Genomic DNA, 12627 nt, shown 5'->3' on the forward strand with positions numbered 1-12627 from the left:
TCGGCGAGAGGCCTATAAAGGCCAGCGGGAGTCGAGCAGTTCGAGCAGTCAGTCGAGGAGGCGGGAGCTCGGAGCAGCGCGAGTCCGGGGTTGGCGAGAGGCGTGCCGGTGCAGCTACAGGGAGAAGGCAAAGAAAGAAACAAAGGTGACGTCACAGCCTAGGGGGTAAGTGATTGGCTGGTGATTGGTGAGTAGTTTTTCTTTTTCTTCTTATATTAGTCAGTAATTTTTAGCATTGTTGTTGCCAATTTAAGTGTATCTAAGGGTTCAGTCATGACAGGAGAGCTCGGTCGGGTGTTATGCTCCTACTGTACCATGTGGGAACTCAGGGACGCTTCCGGTGTCCCTGACGACTACGTGTGCGGGAAGTGTATCCACCTCAAGCTCCTGACGGTCCGCGTTACGGAATTGGAGCTGAGGGTGGATTCACTCTGGAGCATCCACGATGCTGAGAATGACGTGAGTATCACGTGTAGTGAGTTGGTCTTACCGCAGGGAAAGGGTCCACAGCCAGATAGGGAATGGAAGACCAGCAGGAAGAGTAGTGCAAGGAAGGTAGTGCAGGGGTCCCCTGTGGTCATCCCCCTGCAAAACAGATACACCGTTTTGAGTACTGTTGAGGGGGATGACTCATCAGGGGAGGGCAGCAGCAGCCAAGTTCATGGCACCGTGGCTGGCTCTGCTGCACAGGAGGGCAAGAAAAAGAGTGGGAGAGCAATAGTGATAGGGGATTCAATGGTGAGGGGAATAGATAGGCGTTTCTGCGGCCGCGACCGAGACTCCAGGATGGTATGTTGTCTCCCTGGTGCAAGGGTCAAGGATGTCTCGGAGCGGGTGCAGGACATTCTGAAATGGGAGGGAGAACAGCCAGTTGTCGTGGTGCACATTGGTACCAACGACATAGGTAAAAAAAGGGATGAGGTCCTACGAAACGAATTTAAGGAGCTAGGAGCTAAATTAAAAAGTAGGACCTCAAAAGTAGTAATCTCGGGATTGCTACCAGTGCCACGTGATAGTCAGAGTAGGAATCGCAGGATAGCGCAGATGAATACGTGGCTTGAGCAGTGGTGCAGCAGGGAGGGATTCAAATTCCTGGGGCATTGGGACCGGTTCTGGGGGAGGTGGGACCAGTATAAACCGGACGGTCTGCACCTGGGCAGGACCGGAACCAATGTCCTAGGGGGAGTGTTTGCTAGTGCTGTTGGGGAGGATTTAAACTAATATGGCAGGGGGATGGGAACCAATGCAGGGAGACAGAGGGAAACAAAAAGGAGGCAAAAGCAAAAGACAGAAAGGAGATGAGGAAAAGTGGAGGGCAGAGAAACCCAAGGCAAAGAACAAAAAGGTCCACTGTACAGCAAAATTCTAAAAGGACAAAGGGTGTTAAAAAAACAAGCCTGAAGGCTTTGTGTCTTAATGCAAGGAGTATCCGCAATGAGGTGGATGAATTAATTGTGCAAATAGATGTTAACAAATATGATGTGATTGAGATTACGGAGACATGGCTCCAGGATGATCAGGGCTGGGAACTCAACATTCAGGGGTATTCAACATTCAGGAAGGATAGAATAAAAGGAAAAGGAGGTGGGGTAGCATTGCTGGTTAAAGAGGAGATTAATGCAATAGTTAGGAAAGACATTAGCTTGGATGATGTGGAATCTATATGGGTAGAGCTGCAGAACACCAAAGGGCAAAAAACGTTAGTAGGAGTTGTGTACAGACCTCCAAACAGTAATAGGGATGTTGGGGAGGGCATCAAACAGGAAATTAGGGGTGCATGCAATAAAGGTGTAGCAGTTATAATGGGTGACTTTAATATGCACATAGATTGGGCTAGCCAAACTGGAAGCAATACGGTGGAGGAGGATTTCCTGGAGTGCATAAGGGATGGTTTTCTAGACCAATATGTTGAGGAACCAACTAGGGGGGAGGCCATCTTAGACTGGGTGTTGTGTAATGAGAGAGGATTAATTAGCAATCTCATTGTGCGAGGCCCCTTGGGGAAGAGTGACCATAATATGGTGGAATTCTGCATTAGGATGGAGAATGAAAGAGTAAATTCAGAGACCATGGTCCAGAACTTAAAGAAGGGTAACTTTGAAGGCATGAGGCGTGAATTGGCTAGGATAGATTGGCGAATGATACTTAGGGGGTTGACTGTGGATGGGCAATGGCAGACATTTAGAGACCGCATGGATGAATTACAACACTTGTACATTCCTGTCTGGCGTAAAAATAAAAAAGGGAAGGTGGCTCAACCGTGGCTATCTAGGGAAATCAGGGATAGTATTAAAGCCAAGGAAGTGGCATGCAAATTGGCCAGAAATAGCAGCGAACCTGGGGACTGGGAGAAATTTAGAACTCAGCAGAGGAGGACAAAGGGTTTGATTAGGGCAGGGAAAATGGAGTACGAGAAGAAGCTTGCAGGGAACATTAAGGCGGATTGCAAAAGTTTCTATAGGTATGTAAAGAGAAAGAGGTTAGTAAAGACAAACGTAGGTCCCCTGCAGTCAGAATCAGGGAAGTCATAACGGGGAACAAAGAAATGGCAGACCAATTGAACAAGTACTTCGGTTCGGTATTCACTAAGGAGGATACAAACAACCTTCCGGATATAAAAGGGGTCAGAGGGTCTAGTAAGGAGGGGGAACTGAGGGAAATCTTTATTAGTCGGGAAATTGTGTTGGGGAAATTGATGGGATTGAAGGCCGATAAATCCCCAGGGCCTGATGGACTGCATCCCAGAGTACTTAAGGAGGTGGCCTTGGAAATAGCGGATGCATTGACAGTCATTTTCCAACATTCCATTGACGCTGGATCAGTTCCTATGGAGTGGAGGGTAGCCAATGTAACCCCACTTTTTAAAAAAGGAAGGAGAGAAAAAACAGGGAATTATAGACCGGTCAGCCTGACCTCAGTAGTGGGTAAAATGATGGAATCAATTATTAAGGATGTCATAGCAGTGCATCTGGAAAATGGTGACATGATAGGTCCAAGTCAGCATGGATTTGTGAAAGGGAAATCATGCTTGACAAATCTTCTGGAATTTTTTGAGGATGTTTCCAGTAAAGTGGACAAAGGAGAACCAGTTGATGTGGTATATTTGGACTTTCAGAAGGCTTTCGACAAGGTCCCACACAAGAGATTAATGTGCAAAGTTAAAGCACATGGGATTGGGGGTAGTGTGCTGACGTGGATTGAGAACTGGTTGTCAGACAGGAAGCAAAGAGTAGGAGTAAACGGGTACTTTTCAGAATGGCAGAGGCAGTGACTAGTGGGGTGCCGCAAGGTTCTGTGCTGGGGCCCCAGCTGTTTACATTGTACATTAATGATTTAGACGAGGGGATTAAATGCAGTATCTCCAAATTTGCGGATGACACTAAGTTGGGCGGCAGTGTGAGCTGCGAGGAGGATGCTATTAGGCTGCAGAGTGACTTGGAGAGGTTAGGTGAGTGGGCAAATGCATGGCAGATGAAGTATAATCGGGATAAATGTGAGGTTATCCACTTTGGTGGTAAAAACAGAGAGACAGACTATTATCTGAATGGTGACAGATTAGGATAAGGGAAGGTGCAACGAGACCTGGGTGTCATGGTACATCAGTCATTGAAGGTTAGCATGCAGGTACAGCAGGCGGTTAAGAAAGCAAATGGCATGTTGGCCTTCATAGCGAGGGGATTTGAATACAGGGGCAGGGAGGTGTTGCTACAGTTGTACAGGGCCTTGGTGAGGCCACACCTGGAGTATTGAGTACAGTTTTGGTCTCCTAACTTGAGGAAGGACATTCTTGCTATTGAGAGAGTGCAGCGAAGGTTCACCAGACTGATTCCCGGGATGGCGGGACTGACCTATCAAGAAAGACTGGATCAACTGGGCTTGTATTCACTGGAGTTCAGAAGAATGAGAGGGGACCTCATGGAAACGTTTCAAATTCTGACGGGTTTAGACAGGTTAGATGCAGGAAGAATGTTCCCAATGTTGGGGAAGTCCAGAACCAGGGGTCACAGTCTGAGGATAAGGGGTAAGCCATTTAGGACCGAGATGAGGAGAAACTTCTTCACCCAGAGAGTGGTGAACCTGTGGAATTCTCTACCACAGGAAATAGTTGAGGCCAATTCACTAAATATATTCAAAAGGGAGTTAGATGAAGTCCTTACTACTCGGGGGATCAAGGGTTATGGCGAGAAAGCAGGAAGGGGGTACTGAAGTTTCATGTTCAGCCATGAACTCATTGAATGGCGGTGCAGGCTGGAAGGGCTGAATGGCCTGCTCCTGCACCTATTTTCTATGTTTCTATGTTACGCATGATTTTCTAAATGTAGGCAAGGTTTTTCTGAGCGTACAAAAATCTTCACTTACTCCATTCTAAGTTAGTTTGGAGTAAGTTTTCACTGCCTAAACTTTCAAAACAGGCATGAGTGACTAGGCACGCCCCCTTTTGAAAAAAAAAATCAGTTCCAAAATGAAACTGTTCTTACTGACTAGAACTGGAGCAAACTAAATGCCGAGAATTGCAATTTCTAAGATACTCCATTCTAAACCAGCCGCTCCAAAAAAAATAAGAGCAACTCAGGCCGAAACTTGACCCCATACATTCCCCCATCATTCTGAGGGCAATACAAGCAAGCATATCAATAACTGCACTAGGAGTCTGTTTTTGATGAGCCATGCACCTCTATAAAAATGTTACCTCGACCATGTGAAGCACTTCTCTTTTTATAGTAACGTCAACTAAAGACCGATGACTATGCATGGGTATAATTTGCTTAACCTTAAGTAACAAATTTATAATCATGAGCAATCAATGCCAATATGTTTGAATCGATTTGGTTTAACGGTTCAGGGGAGGACCAGATAACAACTAAAATACCGTATCCATTTGATGGGAAAACAATGCAAGTCAGGACCCACCTTCGATCTTATCCTTACCACTTTCACCTGTCTCTGAGAGTTGCTCAGTTTCAGATTTCTCTACTGTTAATTCCACTGAGGCCTGTTCAGGCACTTCTGTGGCAACCCCTTTGGGGGCTTCAGCTGAAAAGGCCGATTCTGCAATCAGAAATGGTTGGACAAAATTTGCCTGACGTTTAGGGCAATTCACTGCTATGCTACAATATGAAATATAGTCTACCAATGCAGAACAAAGCAAGAAAAGACAATGGAAAACAATGGGCTGAATTTTACGAACCACAGCGGGTCCGTGGAGGCAGATCCGGGCCCCTCTGCTGCCTCCATTCCGAGCTCTGAAATAAATTTCCCAAGATTGGCCGCTTTCCTTAAAGGGACCATGGCCAACTTTATTTTGACATCGTTCTACAGCATTGAGGTGCTGCATACACTGACAAGCACTGCAGAGGTGCACTGCTACACCGAGGCTCTCCCATGATTCCCTCCATATGCTTATGGACAGAGTCATAGCATGCAGGGAGATCCTCTTCACTCCCATGGGCGGAAGAGACCTCCGCTGGAGATCAACACACCCTCGTTGCACATTGCACAGGAGGATGTGGTCAGGAGGACCTGGTTGCAGTGCCGCAAACATTTCAATGATTTCAGTGGATCACGAAACGTTACTGCAAAGTCACACTCAACCTCATCCTGCTGTGCCTCTCATCATATCCCCATCACTCTGCCGTCCCTATCCTACTCCTGCACATCCTTACTCACATCAACTTACCTTGCAGCTCCACCCATCCTTCTCTATCTACATTATCACATCTCCATCTCACGAGCCACCCCTCACACTCACCCTCATCCTAGTGCAATCATACCAACTAACAACACAAAGGTAGGCACCTGGGTGTTTTATGCAAAGTTCATGTAAAGTTTCTGTTAATGTGGTGTCAAACATTGAAATCTTTATTTTCAACACTTGGCATTCTTGGACAGATTTGTATGCACCTTTGAAAGTAGCTTAGTGAATTGCAGTGAATGGTGAGACATCCTCCCCCTTCCCCAATGGTGATGAGAGTGTGAAAGGAATGGCTTGGGCATTGTAGAGATGTTTTATGGTATTGGTGTGGGGTGGTGCCAACCTGGCACATTGTGTGTACAGCTAGGGTGTACAGCGTCAAGTGAAGTAAACCTGGCCATGGTGAGGCCATCCCTGGCCTCCTGGGCAGCAATGTGCTCGGCTGCTGATGCCCTGTGTCCTGTGCAGCATCGGTTGATTGTGGAGAAGGTTGGTATTGCTGGTGTGCCTCATGGTGCGGGGGCTGATCATGGTGGGATTCTGAGGACCAAGATGAGAGTGTTTCCAGGGCACCCATGCTGATGGAATAGATGGCAGGGGAAGTAGAGATGACAGAAGCAATGCCAATGGTTGGAGAGGTAATGAGGTCAGACTGGATGGAGACTTGTGTAAAGACTTGCAGCATTCTGAATCTGTAGTGGAAATGCAGTTTAGAGATGCTAGTGGTTCAGAGAACATTCAGCTGGGAGCTTTGACTTGACATTTGAAGCTGTCAACTCATCAGGTAATTCAATGGCCACTGACCTCCTGCCTAGGCACAGCGGGAAACCGGTGGGCAACCTGTCAATTTCAAAAAGCTGGGAAAAAAAATATTAAGTGACTGTTAACAAGCCACTAATTATTTTAATTGCCGCTGCGTGTCAGATCTCTCAGCGCCGACAGACCTGATATTTGGTAAAGGTGTGTGGCAGCAGTTTCACAGCAGTGTCCTAATCCACTGGGAAAAAAAAACACTTTCCCACCTAACCGGCCACTGATCGGCCCACTTACCCTGCCCCGCAAAATCCAGCCCAATAAGTCAGTTCCGCTTGGGTAACTAAATCCTCACCTAGATCAAAGCATTCTTGTCTTTTAATTGTAAACATAACCAATATCTTGTAACAGGCAAAGTTCACATTTAGAGCAAAAACAGCTTCACAAACAGCACGAGCAGTCATCACTTTGCATGATCTGAATCAAAACCAAACCATTGAGAACGGGGATCCAAAAAGATCAAGGCAGAAAAAAAGTTGGAGTATTTCAACATGCATGCAAATTTAATACCAGCCAAAAGCAACTTGCAAAAACTAGTTTGATCCACTACTCTGACACCAAGGGCTCAAGTTTCCACATGATTTGCGCCTGATTTTTAGGAGCAACTGGTGGAGAACGGACTATCTTAGAAATCACAATTCTCCACATTTTTTTTTCTGCAGTTCTAGTCAGTTAGAACAGTTCCACTTTGGAACAGAATTTTTTCTTCAAAAGGAGGCGTGTCCGGCCACTGACGCCTGATTTGAAAGTTTCCACAGTGAAAACGTACTCCAAACTAAAGTAGAATGGAGCAAGTGAAGATTTTTGTAGAACTGAAAAAACCTGTTCTACACATTAAAAAATCAGGCGCAGGTTACAAATTAGGCGTCCAGAACGAGGTGGGGGGGGAGGGGGGGGGGGGGGGAAGGGAAGTCATTAAATTTTTTAATAAATCCTTATTTATACTTATACAAATAAATCCAACCTGAATAAACATTTATAAGCAAAGAAAAGATTAAATAAACCATCTTCCTACCTGTGTGAAAGTGCTTCAGCCAGGGAGAATTCTGCAGCCGTTCGTGCCGCTGAGCGGGAGGGGGGGGGGGGAAAGAGAAAGCCGTTCGTGCCGCTGAGCGGATGGCGGGGGGGGGGGGAGAAAGCCGTTCGTGCCGCTGAGCGGGGGGGGGGGGGGGGGAGAAGGCCACTCATGCCGCTGAGCGGGAGGGGGGGGTGGAGGAGAAAGCGGTTTGTTGTTGTGGAGGGGAGGGAGGGGAAGGAGACAGCGGCTTGTTGCCGTGGAGGGAGGGGAGGGAGGGGAAGGAGACAGTGGCTTGTTGCCGCGCAGAGGAGGGGAGGGAGGGGAAGGAGACAGCGGCTTGTTGCTGTGGAGAGGAGGGGAGGGAGGGGAAGGAGACAGCGGCTTGTTGCCGTGGAGGGAGGGGAAGGAGACAGCGGCTTGTTGCCGTGGAGGGAGGGGAAGGAGACAGCGGCTTGTTGCCGTGGAGGGAGGGGAAGGAGACAGTGGCTTGTTGCCGTGGAGAGAGGGGAGGGAGGGGAAGGAGACAGCCGCTTGATGCCGTGCAGAGGAGGGGAGGGAGGGGAAGGAGACAGCGGCTTGTTGCCGTGGAGAGAGGGGAGGGAGGGGAAGGAGACAGCGGCTTGTTGCCGTGGAGGGAGGGGAAGGAGACAGTGGCTTGTTGCCGTGGAGAGAGGGGAGGGAGGGGAAGGAGACAGCCGCTTGATGCCGTGCAGAGGAGGGGAGGGAGGGGAAGGAGACAGCGGCTTGTTGCCGTGGAGAGAGGGGAGGGAGGGGAAGGAGACAGCGGCTTGTTGCCGTGCAGAGGAGGGGAGGGAGGGGAAGGAGACAGCGGCTTGTTGCCATGGAGGGAGGGGAGGGAGGGGAAGGAGACAGCGGCTTGTTGCCGTGGAGAGAGGGGAGGGAGGGGAAGGAGACAGCGGCTTGTTGCCGCGCAGAGGAGGGGAGGGAGGGGAAGGAGACAGCGGCTTGTTGCCGTGGAGAGAGGGGAGGGAGGGGAAGGAGACAGCGGCTTGTTGCCGTGGAGAGAGGGGAGGGAGGGGAAGGAGACAGCGGCTTGTTGCCGCGCAGAGGAGGGGAGGGAGGGGAAGGAGACAGCGGCTTGTTGCCGCGCAGAGGAGGGGAGGGAGGGGAAGGAGACAGTGAGAAGGGAAGCCTCAGTGCTGATGGCAATGTGATTTTATTAAAAAATGTTCAAAAATTAAACAGCTACAAAGAAATACAAAAATGGCCGAGTGCCAATGTTTTTTTTCACACTGAGCATGCGCGAACGCTCCAACGCGCACGCGCAGCGTTGCCGGCAGGAAAAAAACTAATTTAAATAGTACCCGCCCCCTCCCACTTACAAAATCGGCGCGAGTGTAGGCTCCGCCCCCCTGGGCGCCGCGCCAAACAGACAAGGAGCTGCAAAGCGCTCGAGAATAGCGCGTTTTTTTTCTGGCGCCGTTTTAGGCGCGAAAAACGGGCGCCCAGCTCGGAGGGGCGCCCGTTTTTTATCCTGTGGAAACTTGGGCCCCAAATACAAGAAAATTAGCATGGGAGAACAATAACCAAGAAACACAGAAATCTACGCACCTTCCAGCTTCTATGATTTTACTTGTGCAAAAATACACAGGAGTCAGCTTTTCTAACACTTGACTTTTACCTGTTGTTCTCCCCCTCTTGGTTTAGTTCAGTCTCATCAAGGGACTCTTATCTTTCAGCCTCCAGTTCTGAAGCATCCACACCCAAAATATGATGCTATCTTTTTAAGATGGTGACAGGCAGGTTTTCCCTTTTAATTTGTTGATAACTGCTTAAATTTTTTGCACATTTTTGTAAAGACAATTTCTTTATAGCAGGTACTTCACTTTCCTCAGAACTTGTGATATGACCGAGGAAACCTTTATTTCACTTTCTTAAAAATGGCATAACTCTTTGCCCCAGTTGCTTTCATATAAGCTATATTGCAATACGAGAATCATCTCCATCTTTAACTGGTGTGGAAGAAAATATTCCTGGCCCCATGTAATTTTCTAATCATTCCTGTATATTAATAAGGAAACTTCAGACCACTTAGGGCCCAAGTTTCCACATGATTTGCGCCTGATTTTTAGGAGCAACTGGTGGAGAATGGACTATCTTAGAAATCGCAATTCTCCACATTTTTTTTTCTGCAGTTCTAGTCAGGAAGAACAGTTCAACTTTGGAACAGAATTTTTTCTTCAAAAGGGGGCGTGTCCGGCCACTGACGCCTGATTTGAAAGTTTCCACAGTGAAAATGTACTCCAAACTAAGTTAGAATGGAGCAAGTGAAGATTGTTGTAGAACTGAAAAAACCTGTTCTACACATTAAAAAATTAGGCGCAGGTTACAAATTAGGCGTCCAGAACGAGGTGGGGGGGGAGGGAACTCATTAAATTCTACAATAAATCCTTATTTATACTTCTACAAATATTATCCAAATAAATCCAACCTGAATAAACATTTATAAGCAAAGAAAAGATTAAATAAACCATCTTCCTACCTGTGTGAAAGTGCTTGAGGCACGGAGAATGCTGCAGTCAGCCTGAGGCGCCCGTTCTTCCCGCGGGGGGGGGGGGGGGGGGGGGGGGGAGGAGGCGCCCGTTCTTCCCGCGGGGGGGGGGGTGGGGGGAGGAGGAGACAGTGAGAAGGCTGCAAGTGCTGATGGCAATGTGCTTTTATTAAAAAAATGTTCAAAAATTAAACAGCTACAAAGAACTACAAAAATGGGCGAGTGCCAATGTTTTTTTCACACTGAGCATGCGCGAATGCTCCAACGCGCACGCGCAGCGTTGCCGGCAGGAAAAAAACTAATTTAAATAGTACCCGCCCCCTCCCACTTACAAAATCGGCGCGAGTGTAGGCTCCGTGCCAGGCAGACAAGGAGCTGCAGAACGCTCCAGAATCACGAGGTTTTTTTTAGGCGTCGTTTTAGGCGCGAAAAACGGGCGCCCAGCTCGGAGGGTCGCCCGTTTTTTATCATGTGGAAACTTGGGCCCTATATATCTCTGCTTGTCCTTAAAGTCGTGGCAAATTCAAGTTATGTTTCTGTGTAACAACCCTCTAATTAACTTGACAATCTTGCTTCTTTCATGACATTCAAATTACTTATTTTCTCTCAAACCTATACAAGACCATCTATCCAGAACGGTTAGCAGAAATTGGAATGCAACACAAACATACACAAAATGTTAGTATGCAGGTACAGCAAGTAATCAGGAAGACAAATGGAATGTTGGCCTTTATTGCAAGCGGGATAGAGTATAAAAGCAGAGAAGTCCTGCTATAACTGCACAGGGTATTGGTGAGGCCACACCTAGAGTAATGCGTGCAGTTTTGGTTTCTGTATTTAAGGAAGGATATACTTGCATTGGGAGCTGTTCAGAGAAGGTTCACTAGGTTGATTCCAGGGATGAGGGGGTTGACTTATGAAGATAGATTTTGTAGGTTGGGCCTATACACATTGGAGTTCAGAAGAATGAGAGATGATCTTATCGAAACATATAAGATAATGAGGGGGCTCGACAAGGTGGATGCAGAAAGGATATTTCCACTCATAGGGGAAACTAAAACTAGGGGGCATAGTCTCAGCATAAGGGGCCGCCCATTTAAAACTGAGATGAGAAGGAATTTCTTCTCTCAGAGGGTTGCAAATCTATGGAATTATCTGCCTTAGAAAGCTGTGGAGACCGAGTCATTGAATATATTTAAGACGGAGATAGAGACAGATTTTTGAGCGATAAGGAAATAAAGGGTTATGGGGAGTGGGCAGGGAAGTGGAGCTAAGTCCATGATCAGATCAGCCATGATCTTATTAAATGGTGGAGCAGGTTCGAGGGCCAGGTGGCCTACTCTTGCTCCTATTTCGTATGTTCTTAACCACCGTATTTGAAATCTCCTTCCCCTGCCAAATTCTGCATCAGACTGATAACAAGGCTGCTTCTCATTTAAGATACGAAGGAGATCAATGTCTCCACTGACACCATCTTTTCCAATCAAAAGAAAGATAACATACACATGCAGCTACTTTCCACAAATATGGGTGATTCATTTCCAATAGTGTTCTTTCCCTTCCCACCAACTTCTTCTAACTTGAAAATGCTGAAATACTGGTATTCATAGAAACATAGAAACATAGAAAATAGGTGCAGGAGTAGGCCATTCGGCCCTTCTAGCCTGCACCGCCATTCAATGAGTTCATGGCTGAACATTCAACTTCAGTACCCCATTCCTGCTTTCTCGCCATACCCCTTGATCCCCCTAGTAGTAAGGACCTCATCTAACTCCTTTTTGAATATATTTAGTGAATTGGCCTCAACAACTTTCTGTGGTAGAGAATTCCACAGGTTCACCACTCTCTGGGTGAAGAAGTTCCTCCGCATCTCGGTCCTAAATGGCTTACCCCTTATCCTTAGACTGTGACCTCTGGTTCTGGACTTCCCCAACATTGGGAACATTCTTCCTGCATCTAACCTGTCTAACCCCGTCAGAATTTTAAATGTTTCTATGAGGTCCCCTCTCATTCTTCTGAACTCCAGTGAATACAAGCCCAGTTGATCCAGTCTTTCTTGATAGGTCAGTCCCGCCATCCCGGGAATCAGTCTGGTGAACCTTCCGGATATAAAAGGGGTCAGAGGGTCTAGTAAGGAGGAGGAACTGAGGGAAATCCTTATTAGTCGGGAAATTGTGTTGAGGAAATTGATGGGATTGAAGGCCGATAAATCCCCAGAGCCTGATGGACTGCATCTCAGAGTACTTAAGGAGGTGGCCTTGGAAATAGCGGATGCATTGACAGTCATTTTCCAACATTCCATTGACTCTGGATCAGTTCCTATCGAGTGGAGGGTAGCCAATGTAACCCCACTTTTTAAAAAAGGAGGGAGAGAGAAAACAGGGAATTATAGACCGGTCAGCCTGACATCGGTAGTGAGTAAAATGATGGAATCAATTATTAAGGATGTCATAGCAGTGCATTTGGAAAGAGGTGACATGATAGGTCCAAGTCAGCATGGATTTGTGAAAGGGAAATCATGCTTGACAAATCTTCTGGAATTTTTTGAGGATGTTTCCAGTAGAGTGGACAAGGGAGAACCAGTTGATGTGG

At 47.2% G+C, this 12627-nt stretch overlaps 1 protein-coding gene across 5 annotated transcripts in view; it reads right to left on the minus strand.

The window, feature by feature from the left end:
- Window positions 1-12627, minus strand: part of aifm1 (apoptosis inducing factor mitochondrion associated 1) — a 109045-nt gene that overhangs the window by 49671 nt on the left and 46747 nt on the right. For 3 of the 5 annotated variants that reach the window (XM_070883079.1, XM_070883083.1, XM_070883080.1), the window contains one exon: window positions 4912-5049. The exons of 1 other annotated variant lie outside the window; for it this stretch is intronic. In XM_070883079.1, coding sequence (XP_070739180.1) covers window positions 4912-5049 — 138 coding nt within the window. The remainder of the gene's footprint in view (window positions 1-4911; window positions 5050-12627) is intronic. One more of the 5 variants, XM_070883081.1, reaches the window with a different exon arrangement.

This window comes from Pristiophorus japonicus, chromosome 6, assembly GCF_044704955.1.
Source record: "Pristiophorus japonicus isolate sPriJap1 chromosome 6, sPriJap1.hap1, whole genome shotgun sequence".
Lineage (NCBI taxonomy): Eukaryota > Metazoa > Chordata > Chondrichthyes > Pristiophoridae > Pristiophorus > Pristiophorus japonicus.